The sequence below is a fragment of the Platichthys flesus genome, chromosome 20, assembly GCF_949316205.1.
Source record: "Platichthys flesus chromosome 20, fPlaFle2.1, whole genome shotgun sequence".
NCBI lineage: Eukaryota > Metazoa > Chordata > Actinopteri > Pleuronectiformes > Pleuronectidae > Platichthys > Platichthys flesus.
In genome coordinates this window covers 16,036,930-16,064,899 of record NC_084964.1, presented here as the reverse complement: position 1 = coordinate 16,064,899, position 27,970 = coordinate 16,036,930, and the positions used below count along the sequence as shown (strand labels likewise).

Sequence of the window (27,970 nt, the reverse complement as noted above, 5' to 3'; positions counted from 1 at the left end):
GGGTGGGGGTTTCCAGGGGGGGGGGGCTTCAGTTCCAGGGAGATTGTGGAAAAGCAATGTGGGGCTGAAAAATGTTTTTAGGAATCTGCGTTAAGAAGGTTAACCAGCTGCCTCCAAGGTTAGAGATGCAAACGTAAACGGAAGCTCTTCAACATTTTAATCTTGTAATTCACTTCTGCCTGCAAAGCTTCTTACCTTTCTCAGAAAATGTCTGTGCCCAGACTTCCACAGACCACAGGCAAGGAAACACATCACCTCAACACAGCGGCTCTCAAATTTGGATCCGTTAAATGTTTCTATCCATTGAAATAATCTGTAGCTTCTCCCTCATCATGAGCAAATATAGTATTTTCATAGTTTGAACCTTTGCACTCTCTGCCTCCCCCCCCCCCTTGCTGCTGCTGGAGAGCGTTGTCTCTGTGTGATCCTGATGTAACCACACCAGTTTTTTTTGCATGCATTAGCACACTCGCTACACCCGTGGGGAAGCTGCAGTGCATTCATCACTTGTCGGGGAAGCTTAGAGAGCAATAATCTGACAAATGCTGTCCGCTCCACTCCATCTTTGTTGACTTTGTTTTTCCCACTCTGTGACAAATCTGTCATTCAGACATTCTGTCGGGGAAAAGATTTAAAACTCTATTTCTAAAAGAATAAATAAATAAAAGAGGTTTTCCTGACCGTTTGTTTTCTTATCACACCGGTGCTGTTGATTCGTTTTCCCCAAATCCAAGCTGAGATAAAACAAAACTCAAAATAGTCATTAGTGTTATTAGTGTAAGCATATGTTTGTGGGCTCAGGGGTTGTGTTAGCTGGATTTCAGGTCTTTACACAACAATAAACAGCTGTTTTGTTTTTCTCCTTTTGTCGAGGACAGATGTTCCAAAAGGCTTTAGTGAGTTATTCATGTGACTGAGGAGAGAAAGTTAAATTTAAGAATCAGAGTAAGAGAGAAAACCCACAAAATCAGGTTGCACAGGATTGATGTGCTGCTGGCATTAACCCGAAAAAATGAAACACACATTCACTTTATTTTCATTCACACCGCCCAAGTGCACAGTTGAATGAACATTGCAGGCCGCTCAGGACTGATATGGATTTCCAAGAAAGTATAGTAGCTCTTTATAAATGCTTTTTATAACAAGTAAAAGAACAACTAGGTCAATACATGGGGATATTAAAATTAAATTGAACATAATGAGTCAATTAATACGGTGTAAACAGTTTTTAGGATAATTGCCCATTTTGGATGAAATTGGGACGTACTGATAATACATAAATGAAACAGCCATTGTGCCTGATGCATTCCCAGTGCTTATGAATACTGCTTGTGTTCATCTCTCTCCAGGACATGAATGACTTTCCTCCGGTGTTCAGCCAGTCAGTGTACCGAGGCATGGTCGCCCCGAACGCCGTCAAGGGAACCCTCGTGACCACGGTGTCGGCCAACGACTCTGACCCTGTGGTGAGCGAGTCCAGCTGCTGCTGCTCCATCAAACTGCTCCCTAATTACACGAGGGAGGGGAAGCAGGATAACAATGCTCGTCTCATGTGTGTGTCTGTGTCTGTGTGTGTACTGCATGTGTGTCTTTTTTTCATCTTGGGCCACTTTGTGATATCTCAACTGGGCTTTTAACTTTAAACATCTTCATTACATAAACTGGCTCAATCTGCTCTGCTGTAAAATCTCAGAGCCCATTTCATCCGACAACAAGTTAGTCTCTGGGGTCAACGGCAAATATTATAGTTCTACCGAGCGATTCTTATTTATAGGTGTTTTAGGTCCAGATGATGCTTTGGCTAATCTCTATTAGCAGCTACCTGGATGTAAAAAAGGCAGATTGATTGAAAAGCTGATGCATTTGAGATTGTTCAAACTAGAAATGGAAACCAGTCGAGTCTTGTCCCTCGTCTACAGCTGTCTATCAGACCCTCAGGTGTGGTTCAACCCAAGTGTAGAAGGACAGGGGGGGTCAACACGAGGACAGTGTGTGATCATCTCTAATCAGGATTTGCTGAGTCACACAGCCTTTTTATTTAGATGCAGATCTGAACGGTGCGTGACCTTGTGAGTAATCGCTCTTGTTCTCACTGGAAACAAAAGACAATTATCCGGCAAATTAGTGATTTTTACTGAACGGTTAATCCCTGGATCCTGTAAATATTTATGACGAAGAAATGTGTTAGTATCTTTATTTGTGCTGCTGCTCAAGGAGCTGTGGTCTCGTTTGTCACTCTCCGTCCTGCTTGTGCGATCTTCTAAACCAGCGATTTGGCCCCTGAGCCTCTTTTAAAAGCCCCGTGTGCTTCTGACTAATGTGATCGCCGTCTTCCTACATCAGCAGAATCGGTTCAGACTTCAGGTTCAAGCATCAAGTTTAACTCTCACGGGTGAAAACCAACATTATTCTGTCCAAGCTGTATCGCAGTGCTGTAACAACACATTAGAGAGCAGCTCAACAGACCCATATACTCTGTATATAACATATATTATATATATTCCCAGACCTGATGGGTATAAATGATATTTGCAACCGTGTGTCATTTTTACCCTTCAGATCCCAAATTTAGCTCTAAAGTAAAAATCATTGGGAATTTTATCAGTGTGAAGTTTTGCTGAGTCACTGTGAGTTATTATTTAATGAAAGCTGACAACGGCAGAGCCGCTACACTCAGAAGTAAACTTTTAAAGAGAAAGTTTAAGATTTTTACCGAAATAACTTTTTTTAAAGTTTGCGTTGAATGCAGTTTCTGGACAAACTCGTCACACGACCCTGACACTGCAACGCTAATAGTCGCGATGCGGTAAAATAAGTGAGTCTTAATGGAAAATGTGAGCTTAGTGACCTCTCTGTTAACCTTGGGTGCCTTTCTATTTCCTGACAGTGGAGCTAAGTGGCACTTGTCTCTGGTTCCTGTAACAGCAACTTGTATTCATTAATCACGAAAAAGCCTGTGACATGTGGAGAGAGTCGCCCAATGACAAAAAGGGCAGAAACAGAGAGTGGAGGTGGAACGAAAAATGTTTCAATTGCAGTAAATGGCGATGCACCAGCAAAATGTCAAGATGGCATTCACAATTATCGTTAAAGAAACAACAGGCAAACAAGCAATAATTGTAAATGTAAGGAAATATATGAAACCAAAATGTTGTTTAATAACTAAAATGCTGCCTGGTAATGACCTCCACTTATTAGTTTTAGCACAAAATTATAAGAAGGCATAAGGTTTTAATTTAGCATGTGGCCTTCAAACATGTGCTGGGTTTAACTTGCCTGAGCCTGTGGAATGTAAATGATGATGATCATTTCTTAGTCACACTGTTTGGTTACTTAAAAACAGGTCTTATTATTTTTGTAATGATGTATTTATATTTTTTTAGATTAGAAAAGCAGAGAAAGGAGAGCTAGAGAAAGAGAAGGGGAGGGGGGTTGATATATTTCCTCGTCCTTGGGATATTTGTACTAATTAATGCAATCTGCTGAATTACTCTCACAGAGTGTTGCCCTATGTGCCCGACTGTCAAATATGATTTTATGTATTTCCTGACATTTTCAATCAAATTATTCTCACTAACTGATTGCAGCTCATTATCGATAACACTCGAGAGGTTAATTCATGATCATTACGGTCCCTAAACTTGGACCTCATCGACTCCCCCGTTTGTGTGTTGTGTGTGTTGTATGTGATGTGTGTGTGTGTGTGTGTGCTTGATGAGCATATGCACACGGAGACACTACTTGACATTTGGGTCCAAACTAATTGCTTTGGATATTAAATGCTGTAATTGTCTGTTTTAATTTAAGGCTGCTCTGCAAAAAAAAGAAAGTAACTAATCATGAAAATGACAGTTTACTAGAAACCACACGTTGTCCCATAATGCAACTCTCATCCAACCCTGTCATCCTAATATACTTCCTTGTCTCTGCAGGGCACCCCCGCAGGTCTAGTGAGATATAAAGTGGACCAGGAAGCATATCCATACTCTGCCAGTATATTTGATGTGGACGAACACACAGGACATGTGGTTACCAGAGTGAACCTCAATGAGGAGCCCAACCTGAAGTTCAATGTGAGTATGCACACACACACACACATACACACACACACACACACACACACACACACACACTTTATCTTCCAAGTGATGCCGGATGTGCAAATCTTAAGCAGCTCAGTGATGTATTTCAGAGGGAGGAGGCAAGAGTCAATACTGGAGGGATGAGTCCAGAAAGGCAAACAAGCCCGACGGGGAGCGGGCAGAAATCCAAAATCAAACAAAAACAGGCAGAACAAATTCAGGTAGAGGGAAGGGAGGCAAAAATAAGGTAAACAGGATAAGAAATATTCTGCAAACTTCACGTAAAGCTTTGCAAAGTGAAAGCTTGGAAACAAGGCACTGAAGTGTGACGTCACACAACAAAAAACTAAGGTCACATGATGAAACTAAAAGGAAGCAAGATGATTTCCAGAGGGGGGGGGGGGTAGAAAAAAAAGGAATTCGGCAACACAGCATGGGTACTTTCCTCTCGTTTACTTTTTGTAATTCCTCTATTCAATGGGCCGCATTGCCAGAGTCCTAAAGTTTAACTGTGTGAAGAGAAGAGCTGCCTTTTAATTGAACTTGCGGACAACTGGTCACACACCATTCAGCAACTGGGGCCTGAGTCTCACTTGCAGCCTTTTGCAGCCTCAGCTCTGTTTTGTCAAACTTTCTACAACATTCTTCTCCCCCCCCCCCTTGCATCATAAGATGTTGTAAAACAGCCAAGAAGCAGAGGTGAAAGATTCTCCCCCTGGAAAGATGTTACCTTCCCAACAGACTGTAATATATTTGATGTACTGAATATAACTGCGTGGCTGTGGCTCTACTGTATTATCTAATGTAAATACTGTAACACAGCATCACTTGTCCCAATCCATCAGAGTGATCTGTTCCAGCTGTAAACATTGGCAGTTCAGTGGAGACATCATTACAGGAGAAGACTCATCTGTTCTGCTTCAGTGCTTTTTGGGGGGATACTGGTGTTTAGTGGGTGGAGGTTTGGGACAACATCATATGAAGTGAGTCATTAAGAATATCTTTGATCATTAATCAACGTAGATGTGTCTCTGTGTGAATCAGAAATCCCCCATCCACTGTACCAATGTACCGCACCAGCTTGTTAGTTGCAGGACAACCTATTTCCCATGCAGCAGCTTTGGGCCATGCTAATTCTGTCTTTTTCACTGGGCTTTAATTAACACAACAAGGATCCGGCGTCCTGTGAAGATGTCCCTCGTGAGACTCATTCTACCTCGTTATCTCCCGATAACTCAAACAAAATGTTACAGCTCAACGCCGCTTACACTCTTTTTGGATTACGACATAAACACCGCCTGAGGAACCGTTTTTTTATCACAACGACAGATTCACAGTCAGATAAATCTCACTGACGCCAAGGCTGCCTGATCGCAGCTGCATTATAAAGCCATGACGGGTTTCAGTGGTTAAATGTTTGCAGCAGGTCAGATCTAGAATAGAAAGCAGCCAATTCAAGGCATTGAGCTCCCGCGCAAGGCAATTTACCTCAGAGTCTGGACGTCTCCAGCAGTTAAAGAGTTTTCTGCACATTTATCCGGTTTCTGGCCTAATTGTGAGTCGCAGTGTGAATATAAACAAAGGCAATGCAGTATCAGTGAGGCCTACTGGCTAAATAAGAAGGAGAAAATGCAATATGTCACCGTGTTGATATAAGTTTGGCCTTCATTAGGAGTCCTCTGGGTCCAGTTAACAGTAGTTACCCCCCCAATTAGATGAAGAAGAGAAGCTAAGCAGGAACAAATAAGCTCACCAGTGGGATTCACACTCATCCTGCTCTGCTATTCCCTGGCAAATTATACGATTTCAGATGATAGGGAAACCAGAAATGTGCAGACATGTATTTGAGACCTCTAATTGGCTGTGCATGTGCAGTTATTAGCCGATTTGATTAACTTGGCTACTCCCACCGCTAAAGGTTTTGGACTGTTCTATTTATAAAGAGAAAAGTTAACAGCTCGAGACAGTTGTGTTTGATGTTGTTTTGACTGTTTTTAATTGTGAGTGTGTGTGTGTGTGTCTGTGTGTGTGACTGACAGCTGGTGGTGGTGGCCTACGACGATGGCGAACCAATGAAGGAGAACACGACTCTGGTGGAGATCACGGTCCTCCAGCCCTCCGTCATTCCTGTGTTCACCCAGGAAGAATACAGGTAGGATTACAACTTCAGCTGTGGTGGATATATCCTTTCCTTTCTCTTAAAGGTATCTGGAGCTTATATTTCCTTTACTAATGCTCACAATAATTTGAACAGTACACAATTTATCCTATCTAGATGCAGTGTACTTACAATCGTTTTCACACGTCCATGCTAGTGTTCACATAAATCTAACAAATGGTAATTCCATCATCCATCCATCAGTCAGAGAGAATCATTCATCTGAATTTCACACACGAGCGAAACATCATTGGAGGCATCTTGAGTTTTGGGTGTTGCCCGGTGGCTCATGCAGGCAAAAACAGAAGATGTGTCTTTCATCTGCTTAATTAATGATAAGATTTAATATTAGTCTTAATTAAATATGGAGAAGGTTTATCGTTCAAAGCTCAGACTTTATCAAAGCAAAAAGCACGTCATGCTTCTACAGTATTTCAGTGTGAAGCATTGAAAATATAGTCTTCTGAAATCAAACTTCAGAGCAGCAGCTGACAGGTTTCCAAGCTCTTACGTTCACAGACAATGACACAGAAGGCGCTTAGTGTGAACAGCAGGATTTATATTTGCTTCTAAAATTCACTCAAATCGTGAGCTTTAGTGTAATGACATCCCAGAAAAGACATATGAACTTTGAACGTATGAACTTTGGCAAGTTTTTAATTACTTGTTTTTTGAATGTAAGTTCCATTCAAAACAAACGAGTAGCATAGTGTCAGATTTTGTGGTCGCAACCGCACACTTTCCACTTTCTGCTGGAAACTCATTAGCAGAAACAAACAATCAACCACCAGTGAGATGTAGATCACAAACCAGCAGGAGACAGGAAGTCTGTGGGTTCTTCTTTGTGGCGAATAACAAGGATGCGTACGCTGTGAGAAAACTGTTCTCTTTTAATGTGTGATAAGACTGAGTAGATGAAATGAGGGATTTAATGAATGCAACAACAGCAATGCTAAACATAACCATATTAATTGACCTGAACTAATGGAAAAGGCATCAACGAGGGAGCCGCTCCTTGTAATTGGTGGCCTGGTGGATGCAGAAATATCCTCTTGACTTCTTATGTAGGCACAAGTGGATTTTCAAGTGTTTACCAAAGATGACACTGAAGTGCTGATGCTTTTCTTCAACCTGAAACAGAAGCATCTCCTCTGTTTTCTAGCTGCATTGTTTCTACAGACGCTATATCGGAGTTAGTTGCTCTGGAACTTTTCTGGAACTTTACTTGCCAGACCCCTAGTAAAATGTCAGTAGGCGTTTAGATGACATTTATGCAACAGACACAAGAAAGAAAACAAATATCTCAGAATGAAGAAGAGGTGACATTTCCTCACGTGTGAAAGGCAAACTGCGGAAAATATCCAGACACGATATTCTGGAAGTTTTCCAGAGCTCACGTCTGAATACGATGCGGAGCCGTGATATAGTTTTGTGGGAGCACCTGCTACACCCACACTCGTCTGTTGTGAACTCTCCATAAACCCGGCGGTCACACACTACAAACCCAACCAACATCAATAAACTACTCTCTCACCTCATTTGCAGACTGGGCGACACACCTTTACTCTCCAGTCATCATTATAACTCTTCCGGCTGCTGCCTGTTTTATGGGGTCGTGGGGTCGCCTCAGGTTTTCTCTTCTGTGATTGGCCGGGCAGACATCAGGGTTGGACGAGGTCAAATGTGAAATTGGCCAATCTCTCGCTATCATCTCTCTCGTTCTGTGTCTTGATCTGTCTTTGACCAAGTTAATCTATTTTATTTTTTTACTTATCTCCCTGTCTTGATGTGGTTTATTTTCTACAATACCACAACTTTTGTCATCCTGTTTTTTTTTTACTTGCTCTTCCTCAACGTATATTTGAACCCCTCAGTGATATCAGAGGGGTTTAGTTGTTTTTCCATTTGCTTGCTTGTTTAGTCATTTGTCAGACATCACATTCTTATTGACGCTGTTTATCCAAACCTTTCAAGATGTCTGCTTTGCTCAAGGATGTTTCCCTTTTGTGCCCGACTGTCTGAGCGAGGGATGGCGTTCGTTTGAGTCTCTCTTTTATATTCTCTCCTCTCGTCTGTTATTTTAAATGCAGAGTTAAGAATTCACTTTAACGTCGCAGACACACTTCTCTGCCGTGCATCGGGTAAAAACCATCTGCCTCTGACACAACTCAACAGTCTATATTCAATTCAACAAGTTTTATTTCAGATTTTACAGAAGAGATTTACAGGTGTTTACCTCCAGGTGCTCCGAGCTCTTCACTCGCACGCCCGAGCACAACCTGCTTTAAGCTAACGGGCTTGTTTGTGAGCAAGCCACTACATGATTCAATACCCACATATTTTTTACCTCTTTACAGACGAGATTTTAAGATGTCAAGGTTCGTCTTTTCACGCGCGGCAGGAAAATCAAGCTCCTGTCTATTTTTAGGCAAAGTGTTAGAGGCTAGAGCGAGAGAGAGAGAGAGAGATGTCAGCCAGCCATATCATATTGCATTCATGAATATGTTTCACAGCCTCCAGCTACAATTGTGTGTGCGCGTGTGCGTCTGAGTAGAGCGCACTATTTGGAAATCTTTGTGTGTTTGTATTTTTGTATTTGTTAATGAACACAAAGTTCACACTAATATATGCATGCAGACATTTTGATTCTCTTTGTGCACTGTTAATGTCCCCGTCTGTGTGTATTTGTCTTGTGTCTTTTCGGGTGCAGTTGTGCGTCGTATTTTGACAGAAAGACAGAGGGTTTTCTTTTCTTCTATTTCCTTGTTGTATCTCACAAGGCGCAGCCGAGCATCTTTAGATTAATTATCCAGCCTCCATTTAATAAAAGCTAATCATTGTGCCCGTGTGGGTTTAAAGAGCTTACTAATGAAGCTGCGTGATTTTGTGTGATTTTTAACAGACCCGACTTGTAGCCATGACCGAGGCTGAATTAGTGATATTGATTCCTGCAATGAACGAGTGGAGGTGAAACAAGGGAGTCTGTGGAGCCTTTCTTTTGGCTAAGTGCACATTTGCTGCTTCACTAATTAAATAACGCGAATTCCAAATGTCTTTTTAAATCCGACTATTGTTTGGTTATCTTCACATATGTAAAAACGTTACTTTATAAAGGGTGAACTAGATTTAAAGCTCATATATTATGAAAAAGACGCCTTTTCCATACTCTGCCTCCCTCCTGTCTATACTTGTACATGTCTTCTGAAAGCTGGGGATACTGACATGACACACAAAGCCTTTATGCTGCAGAACAAACCCTTATAAATAAATATTACATTTTGATCAATGTATTAAATGCTATAAAAAGCTAAATTAGATGTTTTTATGCAGAGTGGATTGTATTAACACTAGAGTTCTTGATGATATGTATGCAGATCATGCTTGGCACCTTAGCCTGTTGTGCATTTTTACTATTGTCATCAAGTAAAATGTAAAGTTTGAAGGAGGAAGTGTGTTAAGTCGTTGCAGCAGCAGCAGCAGCAGCAGTGTGCGATCTGAGCAGAATGTCTCTCTCACTGTAGACCCGGCCCTGCACCTGCACCATCAGTATGCAGTCAGTGTCACAAACACATGAATAGTTATCAGCCCCCAGTGGCAATTATCAGCATGAGTCTAAGTGAGCAGAAAGAAAATATTGCCTTCTCAAAGATTATAGAAATCTACAAACCCCTCCCGCCTCCGCTTGTGCATGTGCATGTTTATGTTTACTGTGTCCGCGCATGTTTGTGATTGTGTATCTTTGAATTTAGGCGTCTACCCCCCCCCCCCGTGTTTCCCAACCCCACACTGTCAAAATGCCTAAAAGCCTGTTACTTTTTTTAATGAATCTAATCAGAATGTGGTGAGAGAGTTAATACCCGAACACTTCCATACATCAAAGCTTCATTTTTAATCTAGAAATTGTTTGATGAAAGACGCCAATATGTTGCTTTGTCTTGCGTCATTACCGCGATAGAGACACCACACCACACATCAAAGTCTGTGGATGAATGAGGTTGTATCTGCAGTGATGTACAGTACATGCTCTGTTCGAGAAGGCAAACTAAGACACACAATGCCCTCATCAGTCGTCAGGACTGTGTAAATGTTTCACATACGTGGGACAACAACAATTAAGCCGTTTGCAGACGTGACCTCAGGGAGAATCAGGAGAATTGGCTGCGGGGTTTACCCGGAGTCTGACTCTCACACATGCACAACGCAGCGGGGGGGGGTCTCTGCACAGACGCGTTCACAACAGCAGCAAATCCTCTGCATTATTCAGTCGAGAGGTGGAGCAGCCAGGTGCAGCAGCAGACAGAGCCTCTCAGTCTGATATCTGCGTTCACACATGCACCTCCGCCGGAGAAAATACAGAGAATCTACGAGTCCAGTGCAGCTTAAGACTTCTGACTCAGTACCTTATATGGCTGTAGTGTGAAACAGCCAAGAACACAAGGGCAACCAGGGGAGAACCTTGAGGTGCTCCAAAAATGTTCAACCCCAGATACATTTTTGTCTATTTTAATTTCATCATATCATCTTTTCCCGTCTCTGCTTCAACTTCCGGGATGAACATCTTATGACGCAGGATAAACACACTTACAGTTTGTATTGATCACTTGTAAGGGGTCACAATCATTCATGGTTGTTTGATACATCACCTCATCCCTGACCATCATTTACTTTATAATATGTGCAGGTACACATATACTTACAGTCTTCTTTGAGACTTCCCCCTTTCAGATGCTGGATCTAAATACTATTTTTTTCTACTTTTCACATCTGCCCTCTTTTTGTCGGTTTATGAAGCCAACACTTTCCCTCATTCATCTGTTGGAAACTATCTTCTTTCAAATTAAACCTCCTTTTTTGCCAGAACTAATAAAGTCCTAGAAGCCCTCAGACACTTGATAAATGTGTCTTCGCCCCAACGTGCGTCAAAACAAGAACGTCCGATGTGCGTTCCTGTGAATCTGCTAAATGTCTAAACCATTCAGGCTACTTTGTGTTGTTGGAGCACACAAACAGTCAAGTACACATGGAATGCTCCTGGAAATGTTACAACCGTGACAACAAACAGCAAACAGCCACGGTGCTGATATTTATAAAAATACTTTCAGCCGGGAGACGGACAGAGAGAGAGGAGGAGAAGTGAGGTGTAGAAGAGAGAAAGAACAGCAGATAAGGAAAGTAGAGGAGGGAGAGGACACAGGAAATACCAGAGGGAAAGTTTCACGTAAAGAAAGTGTTGACAGGCGGCCAAACGTGCACACAGGCAGATCAACACACAGACACAAAGGTCTTCAGAGTGACAGACGGCCTGACAGACTGAAGAAGACCGAGGCAAACAAGCAGAGAAAGAGGTTAAGACTCGAACAGGGAAGCAGATGGACACTCAAACATTCAGTCAGAATGATAAGCAGGAGCATTGGCACTATGAGCGTCAGGCTGGCCTGATGGATCGACGTGTTCAGAGTCAGCAGTCAGTCAGGTGGACGGACGTCTCAGCACGTGTGTCAGGTGCATATCCAAACTCTCAGCTCTTTTATTGTTGCTGCCGTGTGTGTGAGTCTGATTCTTCTTCACTCCACTCTCCTAATTTGAATTGGGGGGACGTCGACTTGGATGATGGGTGACAGATGGCAACAGAGTCTTTATCCAGCAGATTTTCAATAACAGCTCAACCTTACAAAGTATTTTAACTTTTTAAATAGCAACCAATCTTGAGCCATACTTTTATTCAGGTGTTTTAGTTTCAGATGAGCAGCTGAAGAATGAAAAGGTCGATAGCCGATGGGTTTCAGCCCCTGTTCTGCCTCTTTTGCTCTCAAATTCACATGCAGAATCTATTTATAGAGAGTAAATACCACATGGGCACTAAAGCTGCAGCGGGTGAGAGCCCTGTCAGATCAAACTGCATACATGCATGCGTGGGTTGTGTCTGATAAATAATAAACCTCTTGCAAAAAGCATTTGGGAGTTTTTTCGTGGTTTGAGTTCACGCAGCTGTTCCTGCAGGTTTGCATGACCTCAAATCAAAGTTATCTCTTTCACAGCTGTACAGACAGTTTACATTGTTTTTGCATCCAATTTCCAAATCCAACAGATCAAAGAAAGAAATAAAGTCACTTCTATCAGAACTTTTGCTGACTGTGTTACAGTGTGTTGCTCCGAAAGGTCGACTACTGTTGAGCCCTGTGCTGGAGCTTGAAGTTACAGAGCCACAGAGCAGCGTGACCACAGACACGGGGCAGAAAAGTTATGATTCCTAATGTGATACAAGGCAGCTCATTGTTGAGCCTAAATGTAGATGTTATTTCCCAGATCCTCCGATGAGATGTGTTGTTTGGTCCCGTTTCAGTGCACAGGCTGTTGCACTACTGCTGTCTGCTGGGGCTCCGCTGTAACACTTACTCCTTCATTCATTTTTCTCCACGTCACTTAATGTTGGTCTCCGTACCAAGCTTCGATGAATAGGGTCTACATAAGATGGATATGTATATACTGTGGCATTTCCTGACAGAGGAAATTTGCAGGTTTTTCATACTCGCACAAACAAGTAAGATTTAATTTATTAAATAACACTGAAAAAGATTAATCTGACCAGAGTAATCTAACACACAGACCCAATAAATGTCTTAAATTACTGCATGCTAATATAAATGTGAGCTTTTAAAGTTCAGAGCAGCCAAAAGACTAACGCAGACCACTTTGGAGACATATTCTCCCCTGCAGCTTTTGAATGAGTCATTTGGTTTCCCTGCCGGCGACAGCCAGGTGCTGGAGGAAATGTGTTTTTCGTGTTGTCCGTCTCTGTGCCCGTTTCTTATGAACTTGAAACCTCAAGAACGCCTGGAGAGACTTTCTTCAAACTAGGTACAAGCACTCAGTGGCACATAAGAATGAAATGATTCGTAATTGGCTTGTCAAAGGTTTAGGTCACTGTGACTCTGTGAATGCGACATTTCAGGAACTCAAATTTGGTACAAATGTTCACTTGGACTCACAAAAGACCTGATTCGATCGAGGAGGTCACAGTAACTTCAACTTCTGGTGAACGTGAAACATCAGGATCACCTGTTTTTCAATACACCTGCCTCAGACATTCATTTGGACTCTAGAAAGAGTCCAGAAAAATGTATGTAGTCTAAAACTGCAGCTACGTTTTATGGCGAGAGCATCAAGTGGGAAACATTAAGTGTTGGTCTTCACCTGAAGTAGTCAGATTGTCTCTGAGACACGAGTAAACACTTCAAGTAGTACTCATGTATCTTCAGCCGGATAAAGGCGTCAGTCCCGACACTCAGACTCCATTATTCACTTGTAATCCAATTTGAAAACAATCGACGGAAACTCTCGAGCTGCTCTTTGAGTCATATTTCCTTTGATCCAGCATTTCGAGGTTGTTCCACTTCCAGTCGACAATTACCACAAAACTATTAAACATAGAGTGAGAACAGGGACATGGAAATGTGGAGAAATAAAGGCTGTCACGCTCGCTGGGTGAACACAGCAAAGGCCGAATCTGTTCAAGGGGATACAGAGGGAGCTGTAAACACCAGAGAGAATGATGGACAGAACATAGTGGCAACACTGGAGAGAAGTACTGTGTGTGAAGCAATGTGGCGGAATGGAAGGAACGGAAAAACAACTTTTGATTGTGCAGACGGTGCTAAGCAGAAATATGAAAGAGAGGAAAATATTGATATGTTACATGTCCTGACGACTGTACTAACGTCAGGAACATTGGCTCATTGCCAGACTGTTTCCACTAAGGCATCTGCTCTTATGTTAAATTAAAACTAATCTACATCTAGACCTCGTTTTTATCGATGCTGGGGCTGTAGAACACCTGCCTCATCAGAAAACTGTTTGGATTGCGACCAGCTTGGCTCCACAAGCTCTTAAAATTTGCAGGAGCGTGTGAGGTGAAAAATGAAGCCCCCCCCCCTGTTACCGAACTGCAGGACGCCTGCAAAGGTGATTACTCCAGGCAATTTAGACGCCTCGCTCAACGCTCGCCTAATGAAAACTCTACAGTCAATTAGCAAACCTCTGGAAAGGGAGTGGAGGGGGGGGGGCAGGTATGTCCGGTGGAATCTGTGAAAGATCAGCGTCTCAGGCTGTTTAACACTGGTTGTGATGATATATAGGTTGATATATATACTTTATACATCCCTACGTATTCTGTCTTTCTTTTTTTACACGTTCATTTTCGCCATGGATTCATTCCAGGACCGACTCCCTTCCATCTCTTGTGTCGGTTGGACAGTTTCCTTTCAGCAGCGAGGCCTGTTCAAAATAACAGCGCGAAGATTTATCCAGTTTAGATGTTAATTTAGGGATTCACAAGATTCTGCCAGATCAGCTGCCGTTTGAGGAAATCAGTTTGAGGCTCCTCAAGTCTCACAGTCAACCTGATGAATGACTTGTTTTTTGTATTTGTCTGTTTTCTTGTGTGTGAGGTTTTCTGTTAGTTCCCTCCACCAAGGTAAAGTTTTCACTCTTGGTTGGTATATATATGTTTGTTTGATCGTTAGTACGATTAAGCAAAGACTACATGACAAAACTTAGCGGATGGATGCAGTACAGCTCAGGGAACAACCCTTATCATTTTAATGCAGAACTGGATCAGGGGGCGTTCCCATGAATTCCCGCTCTTTAAAATTAGGACATTAGGACTTTTTTTTATCATTAACACTGATTTCCTAGCTAATAATTCATTGGTTTTGAAGAAAAAGTAAATCAGGCATGCTTGGGAGACTAATATCAATGAGCTTGTGACATTTGGTGCAGCATGATTGAATTTAAGGGGACTCTTGGGCATAGGTATGTGCTGTGAGTTTGAATCTAGTCTAAATCCATTTTAATCTGATTTTCACCCCTCAAAAGGTCTCCTCTTTAATTGTATAACCGATTATAAGATTAGATCTTTTTTTTACAAATACAAATACACCTGAATAAATTGAAAATCAAATGACATAATGCTCATCCCCCCATTTATCGATCAGTCAATGTTCTTTTGTTCCTGATTCCCATGCCGAGTGACCTTGCACAAAGTAGCTACAGTAATCTGTCAACAGGAAGAGCCTAAGAACCTTTTACAGTGTACGTCAAAGCTGAGGTAACAATGGAAATAGTCTGCTAATGTTAGCTGATGGGATTTGACCTATTTGATTCCTGTCTTCCAGGCACAGCCTCCTACACCGAGTACAGTGTGTCACAGCGTAGATCACACATGGCTGTCATGTCAGAAAAGAAAGACTTCACGAGCAGGCGGTGGCAGAGCCCAATAAGACCAGAGCAGTGTTCGGCACAGAGGAAGGATTTTTTAGTTTTGTGCAGGAGGGGAGACGGAGAGAGCGCCAGAGATTAAAAGAAGTGACAGTATCGTAGTAAGCGAAAGGGAGGAATGAGAACGAGCGGTGCGTGTGAGGGGAGACAGGATAATGTAAAAGGAGGAAAATGATGTCTCATGAAGACACGGAGCTGAATGAAACAGGTTATAACCGAAATGAGGGAGACCAATGAATGACAGGGGCTATGAGACAAAGAGCCAGAGAGAGGAGGGTAGTGGTGCCAACATTTATCACTGTCGTCATTAATCTGTCTCTCCCTTCACAAGCTACAACTCTGAGAACCCTCTCACAGCCCTGTTAAGATTTAGTCTACGTGTGTGTGTGTGTGTGTGTGTGTGTGTATACTGTTTTTCAATTGACTCAAGGTTAATCTTTCATGCGCTTCAGGGTTAATATTTTAAGGTTAATGGTAGAGCTATGACGACATTTCAGCCTGGAATCAGCCTCGGGAGAATTTAACAAGAGACGACACGATGTCTTCACAGCAGTTGTTGAGGAAGTTTGTGTGCGTTTCTGTTGTTATCAGTGTCAGCCCTATAGGACGGCAATGATTATGTGGCGCCAGGGGGGGGGGGGCAGTGGATTGACAATGTGTCTGTGTGTGTCTGTAGCGTGCAGTCTTCTGTATATGTGTGTTTGACCTATCTATAAGTAATTTAGTGTCCACCGGTATGATTGTACAGTACTGCATGTGTGGACATGGTCTGAAGTGTGTGTGTGTGGGTGCGTGTGTGTTTTTGTGTGTGTGGCATCCTCTCCTCCGTACTTCTTCACCCTGTCAAGGATCCATTGTGGAGAAGGAGGATAGAGGAATGGATAACAATTGGGGCTGAGGTCTGCAGGGATGTTCGCTGGAAGCAGCAGCCTGGGGGGGGGGGGGGGGGGGGGGGTTAGAGAAAGATGGAGAAAGGAGAATATTTGGCTGAAGGTGGAGGAGGAAAGAAACGTAGACGGCCCGTGAATGGAGTGAGTGTAAATGGGAAATAAAATGGATAGAAACAGAGAATTTTAATTTGAGATAAAGAGGAAGAGGGTAAATCACAGCAAGAGGAGGGCGATGCAATTACTTCATGTTTACAAGTTATTGCACTTCTACAAAACATGTGCAGATTTATTAATGGAGCTTGTATGAGCTGCTGCTGCAGATTTATTATCTGTTACAACACAGACACTCACATGTTGACTTCATGAAGCTTCCTCTCATAAGTAGTGACCTAATATTTGTCTTTCCACTGATTGCAACAGAAAACAAACCCTTCAGGAGCTGAGGGCGTTTAGAACCAATCATGAGAATATGATGCCATATGTTTGAATCCTGTACGTTAAGGACCAGGATGAGACTGCACAATACACAGAGTTTCATTGTAGCCATTTTGTATTTCACAATGAGAAAAGCACTTTCGTAAGTGATTAAAATTGATGGCAGTGTTTATTCAAGTCAAAACGTTTATCTTATATAAAGAGTGTGACTTAAACTCAACACAGTGTTTCATCCATAAAATCTATATTCATTCAAGTTTTTTTACATATTATTTTGTAGCAGAGCTGTGGTTGAGCATGTGGTTAGTGAATCGACTGCCAGGGCTGCAAGTTGCACTCACACACGTGCACACTGCACCATCTTGCTTCCATTTATCACCTCGTGGTTACTTGATAGCTCAGCCAGTTGGTAGCCATTGTTATGATGCTTAGCCAGCTGTGACAGTTGGCCTAATGGACTGGAATGGGTTCGAGAGTGGGCAGATTTTTTTCGGAAAATTGTGGAAAATCCCTGCAGCACATTGACCGAGAGGCAGCTGGAGAAAAACAAACCCTTGTAAAAGCTTTTGATATTCACCCAATTTCTTTTTCCTGTCCTCCCAGTTTAAATCTTATTTTCCCAACAGAAAAAAAAAAAAAAAAATACTGGCCAAGATAAGAGTGTCATAGAGAGAAGAGTAATGAAACTTTTTTCTTTTCAAGTATGTGAAGTTTTTCATCTGATCCACTCTCTTCTCCCACAGCACATACATAGTGCTGTTATTTCAGAACCATGGACAGCTCTGTTTGTCCTGTGGTGTGATTTATTCATTAGATTTGAACGTCAAAGAACACAAACAAGTAACAAAAGTTACGACACAACAATTCAGGAATAACAAACCAGTGGCATAAATGAATGAACTGCTGAGATTGAATTCGTTAAACTAAGACAATGTAAAAGTAAATAGGTCTGAACTTTGACTCTACTTGTTAGATTATGATTATTGAACTAGTTTTCTCAGATTTAAGTGACGTACAGTGTAGCTATCACTATTTTCAGCCTTATTATTAAACCTAACCAGCAGTTTTGTAATCTTTCATCTTACAAATCATTTCATGTTTGTACCTTGTTAAGAATCAACTTGCAGAAACCTCCAGATCTTCTTTCCAGCATCAGCAGCACATTAGCTGTGAGCAGAGGTTGTTTTGTGTCCTTCTGGTGTCAGACTGTCATTCAGCTCCCTACAAAGAACAGCCAGAGACCAGCAGAGCCTTGTGTTCAGAACTCTGTAGTGAACCACTTCCCTGTCAGAATTAAAGGTTGTTTGTCTGTAGCAAACAAACAAGTTGTCTTCTAACACAGTTAAAAAACTTTTCAGGTTCCTATCTGAAATGTCCCTCTAAGTTTTACCCTCTTGACGTGTGAACACTGCTTAAATATATTTAACATTTGGGGGTAAAGTCGAGGTAGAAAAAGCAGTCAGCGTGAAGCGCTATAAAGTAAAATTGGACGTGCTTGATAGATTTAACTCACAGTTGTATAAAACTTGCCAAATTGCAGTGGACCCTCCTGAGGAGGTGGGCCCACAGCCTCCGTGTGCATATTTAATTTCCCTATCAGTTGATATTGATTGACTGATCCGTTCCCAGGTTTGCACCAGTGAGCGAGGAGGCTGGCGTTGGGACTCCGGTGGGATTCATTGTGGCAGCTGCTGTCAATCAAACTATCGTGTACTCCATCATTGAAGGCAACGAGGGAGGTGAGTATACTCAGAGCTGTTTATATGCTGAGCTGCAGCGCCTGGCTGTGACTGCTGATAAAGTTGCTGCTGAGTTTTTACGATTAAGTTATGAACATTTGACTGCGATTGTCACCAGCCCCCCCCCCCCCCCCCCCGTGTCGCGCATTGTAGCTTTTGACATATTTTGTCTGATTAAAGAATCTCCCAGTAATAGGTTTCAGGGTCATGTCTCTTTTTCTGCTTCCTCCAGTTCAGCCTGTAAACGTGTCTCACTCTGTACCACTAACGTATCCTCTTACTATGCAACTGGTATAAGAAAGAGGAGACTCACTGCCTCCCTCTTTGACCTTACTCTCTAATGCTGCGCTCGGTGTCTTTCATCCTCACCCCCGCTCTGTCTCTCTCTACCTCTCCGTCTCCCGGGCTCTGCAGGGGTGTTCGCATTAAACGAAACAACGGGAGTGATTTCCACCGCCAAGCCTCTGGACTACGAGGCCAATTCCAGCTTCGTTCTGAAGGTGGAGGCCGACTCCATGAGGGTGGGGTCCTCCAACCTGCGAGCCCCGTCGAAGAGTAAGTGAGCCCCCGTCTTGTTTGAACTCTCCTCCTCCGAGAGGCCACGACTGGCATCGGGTTGCGTCACCGCAGTTATCACTGATCTATTTTTGCATTAATTACACACAATCCCACACACACACACAAACACACACACACACACTGACTGATTAGAAAAACAACAGTGCACTACCAACTACGTGATATTAGGATAATATTGCCTCAGGCTTTAGCTCTTTCTCTCTCTCTCTCTCTCTCTCTCTCTCTCCCTCTCCTTTTACCTTATACAACTTCTCTGAAGTGTTTCTCGTCTTTTCAGCTGAATGTCTTGGATGATACATTATATTTGACCTTGGTTGTTGTGTTTACCTTTCAAACGGTGACTCCTCTCTCAGCTCTCTTTCAAACCACAGGTTTTTGTTTTAAGCTCTTTGCCTTTGTTCACTTGAAAAGACGCGTCTCAGATGCAAATATGTCAGTACTGATTCAAATTCCTACTCAAGTTTGAACACTTTCTTCAACAACATTTGCTTTATAAGAATATGTACAAAGTGATAGTTGACTTATTTTATCCTTATATAATATATACATTATTAGATTGTTCCATACCACTGCAGAAATAAAGACGTGACAGCTCCCAAAAGTGAAGCAAAATCACCTTGATCACCCCCTGGTGGATCTCGAGAGTATATATCATAAACCTCCTCCATGTTAGCAGACAGGACATGGACCAAACTAAACATTTTGTTAAATACATGTTTTCCCACATGTAATGATTTCAGTCATTGTAGGTAGTTATCACGTTTATTTTTTCTTTTAAACTGAACCTGTGATAGTTTCATGTCTTTCCCATGTTTTCTTCCTTTGAATAAGTCTTTCTTATCTATATTTCTATCCTAGTTTCAATTTGTCCAAAACATGTATTTGTTCTAAGTTCTAATTGTTGTTATATCCAAAGTGAAAATGTCTCTAATTAGTCTCAACTCTTTTTCCTCTCTCTCTCTCTTTCCGCCTCTTCTTTCCGCCGCTCCTCTTCCGCTCTGTTTGCTCTTTTTTTCCGTTCAAAACATATCTGCATTCTCCTTTCCTGACACTCGGCTTCCCCGGGTTTCTCCTTTCTTCTTTAATTACAGTGTTTTACAATATGCTGCTGTCATTTCATCTAAACCATTTGAATCGAAACATTCTGCTAGGGATTAAAAAGTGCAAATCATTGTTGTGATTAGGAAATCTCCCTCAGTTCCATTTGGTGATGCATTTTAATCAGGCAGCAAATCAATAGGACTCAAACAATGTGTTAATCCAGTTTCTAAGTCAAGTGAAGGTTGGAATTGTAAACAGACATTTCGGTGTGGCGTCTCTGGGATGGCTGCTGTAGATAAGCAGATTAACGTCTGCATCTGCTGGTTAGTTTGTATTTTTCTCTTTACGTGCCAACGGTGTTTTTGTTTTCCGTTTCTTTGTCTCGGAGTAAAAAACTTGAGCGGTTCACAATCCGGGGATTTGTTCTTTCTTTCCGACATGTGATCCTTTTTCTTTATTGTGTCACAGTTTCCCTGTCGCTGCGATTCAAAACTCTGTTATTGGCCAGATAAAGAGAGTGAGAGGGAGTCCCAGTGGCAGTCAGTGTGTCTGAATGACAGACGCTCATATTGAACAGCGCTTTGTCTTATTCAGATAAACAAGTTTTAATTACAGCAGTAATTAAATTTAGCTGTAGTTTGTTGCTTTGCAGCTTCTACGTCTCAACCTTCACCTTTTGTAACAAAAGCAATCGAATCGACCAAATTCTGACCTTTTTTTAGCATCAAATGATTAATTATAACCAAACTAATCCGTAAATCGCTGAGATGCTCTTAAAATGACTGTGTCCATGTTCCACTCACTAACATGAAAGAGGCGGGGTTTATGACCTATACTGCAGATCTAGATGATTTGGCTTCACTTTTGTGCAGCAGTCATCTCGTCCATCTGTCTCTCAGTCAGTCGTCCAATTGGAAACACTACAGTCCAACTGAGGCAACATTTGAACATAAATCTTGGCCCAGTCATTCGTTTTTGAGGGCTCAACTTGGAAAGGGCAGTCGATCTGTTGACAGCAATATTGTCAATATTTATGACCGGTGACACGGGACATAATTTTCATGAGGCTCATTTTCACGCTGTGAGTGAAACAAAGAAGTCTTCACTCTTTACTCACTCTGAAAACCCACCTTTTGGATCAGCAGGTAAACTAAGCTCCCCTCTTTGAAGTCTTACAAGAACACAGTAATTCATTTTATCATAATCAAGTCTAAACAGTTGTTTTTATCTTGCATCATAAATGTCTGAATTAGCTTTTTTTGTGGCTTTGCTGGGAATATGTGAGGATGCATACTTTGTGTGAGCCAATCAGGAGCTAGGAACGTTCAGATTCAAATGTCAGGATCTGCAGGTTTTACCAAAACTATTCATCTAATCTGATTAAACTGCACCCACACGGTCCTGATGAAGCAGATAAGATTAACCTTCTGACTCTTAATGAATAATATCCAACAAAGTTTTTTCCCCTCAAAGTTCATCAGTGTTGCTTTTTAATCAATGTCTTCCTTGGAGTATTGCTCATCCTGTTTTTCTCAAAGTGCCACAGGTAACCTCAGGGTCATGGGTTATGGATTCAGCTGCAGATTAGAGGCTGTTCCATCTTTGTCGGACCAGTTTTACACTTGGCAGCCTGACCAGCTTCTAGAAAACATCAGCACCAATTTAGATCTGGCAAAGACAGAATTGGCTACTGCGAGTGCAACACTTGGAATATGGCTTCATGGATTTCATTAACTGCTGGTGCTTCACTTGCCATGTGTGCCATCGTGCCGTGTGGTGCAGGTTCTGAGCTACAGCTTTGTAGCAAATACTGTATGTGCTGCACAGAAGATCTTCTATTCTTCTTTGTGATACCAAATGCAAATGTTTTCAATTGTGTTTACTGTGTGTGTGTGTTTGTGTGTGTTTGTTTGTGTGTGTGTCCCAGCTAACACAGCGAAGGTGATGATTGACATCCAGGATGAGAACGACCACCCACCAGTTTTCACCACATCTCTTTACATCGGAGGCGTTGCAGAAGATGCCAAGACCTTCACCTCAGTCTTACAAGTGCAGGTACACATACAACGCAGATACACCCACACAAACACACGCACACCAACCAACGAACCACTTAAGTTTCATTTGTCACCTGTTAAGCTACGGCTTTAAATCATTTTCTTGTTGTGAGTGTGACACTAAACTATTCATTTAGTCCATTATTGTGCTTGTATTTGTGTCGCTTATTTTGAACAGAGTGAATCTCTTTCTTTCCTGTCTCTCTACGTTACTTTGCTCTAATTTCACAATACTGTAAACCACGTGTGCGACTCCTCTCTTATTATTAAAATGCCTTTCAGGACCCAAATGGGTCAGCGTATCTCTTTCAGCCGCCGTGTGAGAAGCAACGAGAGGTTTTTAATGAGCCGCGATGCCACGAGAGATCGGGGCATGGTCGCGGGCAGAATGGTGTGCGCTTTAATATTTGATCGCACTCCTTAAGAACATTCTTAGATATTCCTGCTTCATTAGATCATGCAAAGTGAGCGTGACAAGACGAGAGGATGAGGGGGAAGCGCACAACAAGGACGCCGCACACTTGAGGTTCGAGCTTCTCAAGTACAGAAGAGACTCAAAGTAATCGTCCTCTGAGGCGGTGTCCTTGCATAGGGACTGTTTGTGTGTGTGTGCGTGTGTGTGTGTGTGTGGGGGGGGGGGGTTACTGTAACTTGCCCTGGTCATTGAACCTCTTTAAATACTTAAACAGACTGACACAGAAAACTAACAGCCTTCAAGTGCCTTCAATGACCACAGGGAGAAGGCTGGAGGGAAGAGAGAGAGAGAGGGAGGATGGATGGTTAGATAAAGATGACTGGAGTCCAAACAGAAGAAGGCTCGGAAAGACATTCATGATTCATTGGTGGGGGGGGGAGGAAGTTTGAGAAATGTTGGTGTTTTCACTCAAGTCTTTCATCAGTCAGTCCGTCTGGAGTGTGTGCATTGTCTCAGGTGTGTGTGTGTGTTTGTGTGTGCGTTACTTTGTGTTATCGTGTGCATGTGCAGGACTCCATCCGTCTTTTTGTTACCTCTTTATCTCCCAGAATACAGATAACCGCGGTCTGCAGATGCATCTCACATCAGCGAACCTTCTCATTACCTCTAATGATTTTCTTATTTCTCTAAATACGTTTGTGTCACATTGAGTCTCAAGACGTTTCACTTCTCTCCTCCACAACCGATGCAAATGTGGACGTATCGGATTGGCTCTTCTCTCCGTCTCCAGTCTTTCCCTTCCACTCTCTTAATTACTGATTCCAACCTCCCAGCCTTCCTTGTAGTGGGCGTTCAACCCAGAAACAGCATGAAAATGGAATTAGAAAAAGATAGAATATAGAGACAAAAATTCAAAGGGGCTGCATCGGTGTGGGCGTCTTGCTAGAGGTGAACAGATGATCTACTATTCAGGAAGTCAAGTTTAAATAATACACTTGTGAGTTTGAATATTTATCAGATCAAACCAAAGTCGACTGCGGCAGAGAGGATCATCATGAAGTTATCACAGCAACAGCTTCCTCGCCGTGATATCAGGGTTAACGGGCAAACTGCGGCAAATCCAATTATGTAATAATCTTTCGCAACATTATGTGTCTGAGCACCAGCGCCCTCTACAGCCACAGGCAGGGATTTATTTTGTTTCGGATCAATGTCTTGGGGATGAAGTTGTATTCATGCAGAGAAAATGTCTCAATCGAGCTCTGACTGTGTCGTTCCTCTCAGTAAACTGTACCACGACTCAACAGTGGATATTACCCATGATCCCCGGCTTCCTGTGCCAGACGAGCTGCCGCTGCAACAAATCCCAAAAACTCAGTTTAGGATTCTTCCTATTTAAAATAGATTCCTCATTGGATATTTATGATAAACACTTGTTTTTAAAGACTTGACATGATGTGTTGTTGAATATAATACCATATATGTTGATATAACAATGGAAGGATATACTTAATTGAACTCAAATCAAAAGTCTGTTTTTTGTGTTTCTTTACTCACTGATTGTATATTGGTGCATATCCACGTGCACATGGATTTTAAACAGGGCTACACGCTCGCTGCTGTAGAAAAACATCCAGGTCTGTTCTCTCCACCTGTTCTGCAGCAGCTGAAACAGGTGGTTGATATTTGTTACTGCAGATATTGATGTGTCGCTGAGCCATTATCCAAACTGTGCCAAGCACCGCTGCAAAAACAAGAAAAACAGCTCTGTTCCTCTTTCCCACCCTCTGTCCTCCCTTCCTCTTTTAGTCTCTCCTCTTTTCTATATGTGTGCCTCCTTATTTCCTCTATTTAATCTTTTCTTCCTCGCGGCTATTTGTGTATTCTTTGCCCTGTCTTCCTGTCCTATTAGCGTTGATGTGGTGGGCGTCTAGACGATGAATCTGTCATCTGTACTCCCAGCCCCCCCCCGCTTAATAAGACTCAGCAGTAAATCAACATCTGTCCCAGTGTGTGTGTGTGTGGATGTGAACATGACTTTTGCATGTGTGTTGAAATGTGGGAGAGACTCTACTTGTTAACTCAAAGCACCACTTTACCCCCTGCTGCTTGTTCAGAGTAATACATCAAACGACTCAAGCTGTGAAACGGATTCCCCCCCCCCAAAAAAAAAGGGAAAAACCTGAAAAGCCCACGAGGTTGTGTGGCTTTGAGAGAGTGAGACATACAGGACGTATCAGATATCGGTGTGTGACTGATCGATACAGAGTGCGTGGCAGTGGCCTCCATCGATCAGCTGCTCAAACACATGGAATCAAAGCTGTGGTGATGATGCTCCGGAGACGAGAGGAAATCAAAGAATCAATCGTCCTGATTATGACAACAATGACTCCATTACACTGCTTTGCGTGATGATGAGATCTCTTGATGATGTTATGATAACGATGTTGTGAGGATGATGCTGATTTCTTGCGGCCGTGTTATGATGATGATTATGATAATGATACGCTGCAGTGAGTCTTGTTTCCCTTGGTTTTTTTCCAGGCTCTGGACCAAGACACTGGTAACTACAGTTCAATGATTTACCGGCTCATCGTCCCACCTCAGCCTGGCAAAGACACCAAAAACAGCAAAGACGGATTTGTCATCGAGCCGTACAGCGGCGTTGTGAAGACGGCGATCATGTACCGCAACATGAGGAGGTCCTATTTTAAGTTTGAGGTGGTCGCTACCGATAACTATGGACAAGGACACAGCAGCAAGGCAGAGATAGTGGTGGGTATATATATATATATTTATATATATATTAAGAAAAGGTTGGCAGGATGATAGTAATTTCTTAAATTTGTTAAATTAGGCATTTTCCTTAAAAAGCATGAGGTTGAAATTATTTGACTTCATACCAGTGAGATTTATGTCACTATCAGATTGTCCCTGAAGTAGATTAAGACGTAACTGGGAAAGTAAATTTAAATTGGTATAAACTTGAAGCATGATTCCACTGGAAATCATATCTAACCATCAAATAGTGAAATGCACATCCTGTTTGCTTACAGCTTTATCTGAGTGTTTCTGTTCCATAGGTGTCAGTGGTGAACCAGCTGGACATGCAGGTGGTCGTATCAAACGTCCCTCCAACCTACGTGGATAAAAACAAGAACAAGCTGCTCAGGTAGGACACGTGATAACGGAGTGACCTCTTTTTAAATATCATGCGGCACTAGACTGCCTCTACTACATAGATCTTAAGTGATGTGATTCAAACCTGGAATCATTATGATTTCTTCACAGATGCTGTTGTTTAATTGGCACGTAACATAGAAATAGCACATAATCATTGATCACATCTGTTAAACCACCGACCCCTCTGCTTGTATAACGTGTGTTCCTATGACAGCTGCCCGCTTACCTTAAAAAAAGCACTTTATTTATATAAAAAAATTATATAATACCTTGAATATTGTAGCTAATCAGTGAAGCCACATACAGGAGATGAGAAAACCATGAAACATTAAAACACCAGTAATAGATTTGAAAGAGTCCCAGTTGTGTATTAGAACCTATGATTAGAACATGTCACACTGCATGGAAATATTTTATCTTAATCCACTTTAGAATATACAGGTACACTAGTGTATGATTCCTCCATAGTGATTAAGTTATGGTGTGTCTCCATGGGAAGAACTCTGGTTTTTAAGCCAAATGTGTTGATTTTAATCCCAATAGTTCAGTCTCGCGAAAGCAACTCACAACATTTGAAACATGTCACGTTTGTGGCTGGAGTCCTCAGAATATAACCTCATCAGCACCTCGGTGGCAGGCTGAATGGGAAACAATCTGAATCTGTTCTGTGAGACTCAGCTCGTTGCAGACTTTGGGGAAATTCGGGGGAATGACGCGAAGCAAACGGTCCGACCGGCTGGGAATCGAACTCGCCCCGCATTTGTTTGAATGAAGTTATTTCCCTCCACCGTCTGCCGGATGCATTTTCTCTTCATTTGGAAGAACACTTGGTATAAATATTAAACATGAAATGCATTATTCATCGTATGAGATTTGTGTCATGTGGAACAGCGGTGGGACACAAACAGTGCAGCTAAGTCGGGTTCCTGGTTTCTTTGCCTCGCACATACAGGGTAGAGTCATGAGGATGTATAACAGCATTCACGATCTTTTCTCTCTGCCTCACAACTTCTGTCTCTCCTACACACACACACACACACACACACACAATCACAAACACAGTAGCGGGGCAATTCCCACTGTGAGCAGGTCGTTCTCCGGGAACACAGACCTATATTTCCCATCACAAGTTGGCGGAGGTGACAGGATGAAAAAAAAAAGTGTGTGAATTGTCACATACCAACTGTGTGTGTGTGTGTGTCTTTGTGTGTCACTGGATGACGTGTGTCTTAGCTTTTGTCTACAGAGGTGTATTTTTATACTTAAAACAACTTGATCCCATCAATCAAAATCCTTGTATTTTGACTCCTCAGCATTCTGGAACGCTACGTCCAGGATCAGATACCAGGAGCGAAGGTCGTGGTGGAAACCATCGGGCCCCATCGGCACGGGGACGGGATGGAGCAGGAGGACTACACCAAGTCGGACCTCATGATCTATGCCATCGACCCGCTGACCAATCGAGCCGTGTCCAGACAGGAGCTCTACAAGTACGAACTTTGCCAACAGAGTGAAATGGCAGAACTCCAGCAGCTCTATGTCATAAAAGGACACAGAGCTGAACTGATATTACTTCACGATTATAGTAATTCTTAATTAATTGGCTTCAATTAGCGTTTTGGAGTTTTGCCATTTACAAAAAAAGCTTATCCACGCAAGAAAAGTTTCTGCTTAAGTCGATTAGAACAATTAGAACACTGGTTCCTCTCCTCCTGCAGGTTTCTGGACGGTAAACTCTTGGACATCAACAAAGAGTTCCAGCCCTTCCTCCCCCCCGGCGGACGGATTCTGGAGATCCGAACCCCGGACGTGGTGACCAGCGTCAAGAAAGCCATGCAAACCGTAGGCTACACAGAGGGGGCGCTGTTGGCCCTGGCGGTGATCATCATCATCTGTTGCGTCCCTGCGATATTGATCGTTATCATCACCTACAGGCAGTAAGTAGGAATAAAGTTTTTTGTACATTTTAGGCAGTAGAATCAGTTCCTTGTAATGTATATTGCTAAAGAAGCTAACTGGTTCCTATGGGGGGGACTCGTTTTATCAATATACACAAACACCAAACCTCTTCCTCTGTGCTTTACACCTCCATTGTTTCCTCATCAGGATGAAACT

General features: G+C 42.3%; 1 protein-coding gene across 1 annotated transcript in view; it reads left to right on the top strand.

Annotated features, from left to right (window-relative positions):
- LOC133931578 (protocadherin-15-like) overlaps positions 1-27,970 on the top strand; it is a 96,060-nt gene that overhangs the window by 58,174 nt on the left and 9,916 nt on the right. Inside the window, 10 exon segments of the mRNA XM_062378485.1 lie at positions 1,350-1,466; positions 3,933-4,073; positions 6,122-6,234; positions 18,471-18,580; positions 18,995-19,135; positions 22,128-22,255; positions 25,217-25,447; positions 25,756-25,844; positions 27,169-27,345; positions 27,574-27,792. Of these exon segments, the coding sequence (XP_062234469.1) occupies positions 1,350-1,466; positions 3,933-4,073; positions 6,122-6,234; positions 18,471-18,580; positions 18,995-19,135; positions 22,128-22,255; positions 25,217-25,447; positions 25,756-25,844; positions 27,169-27,345; positions 27,574-27,792 (1,466 nt within the window).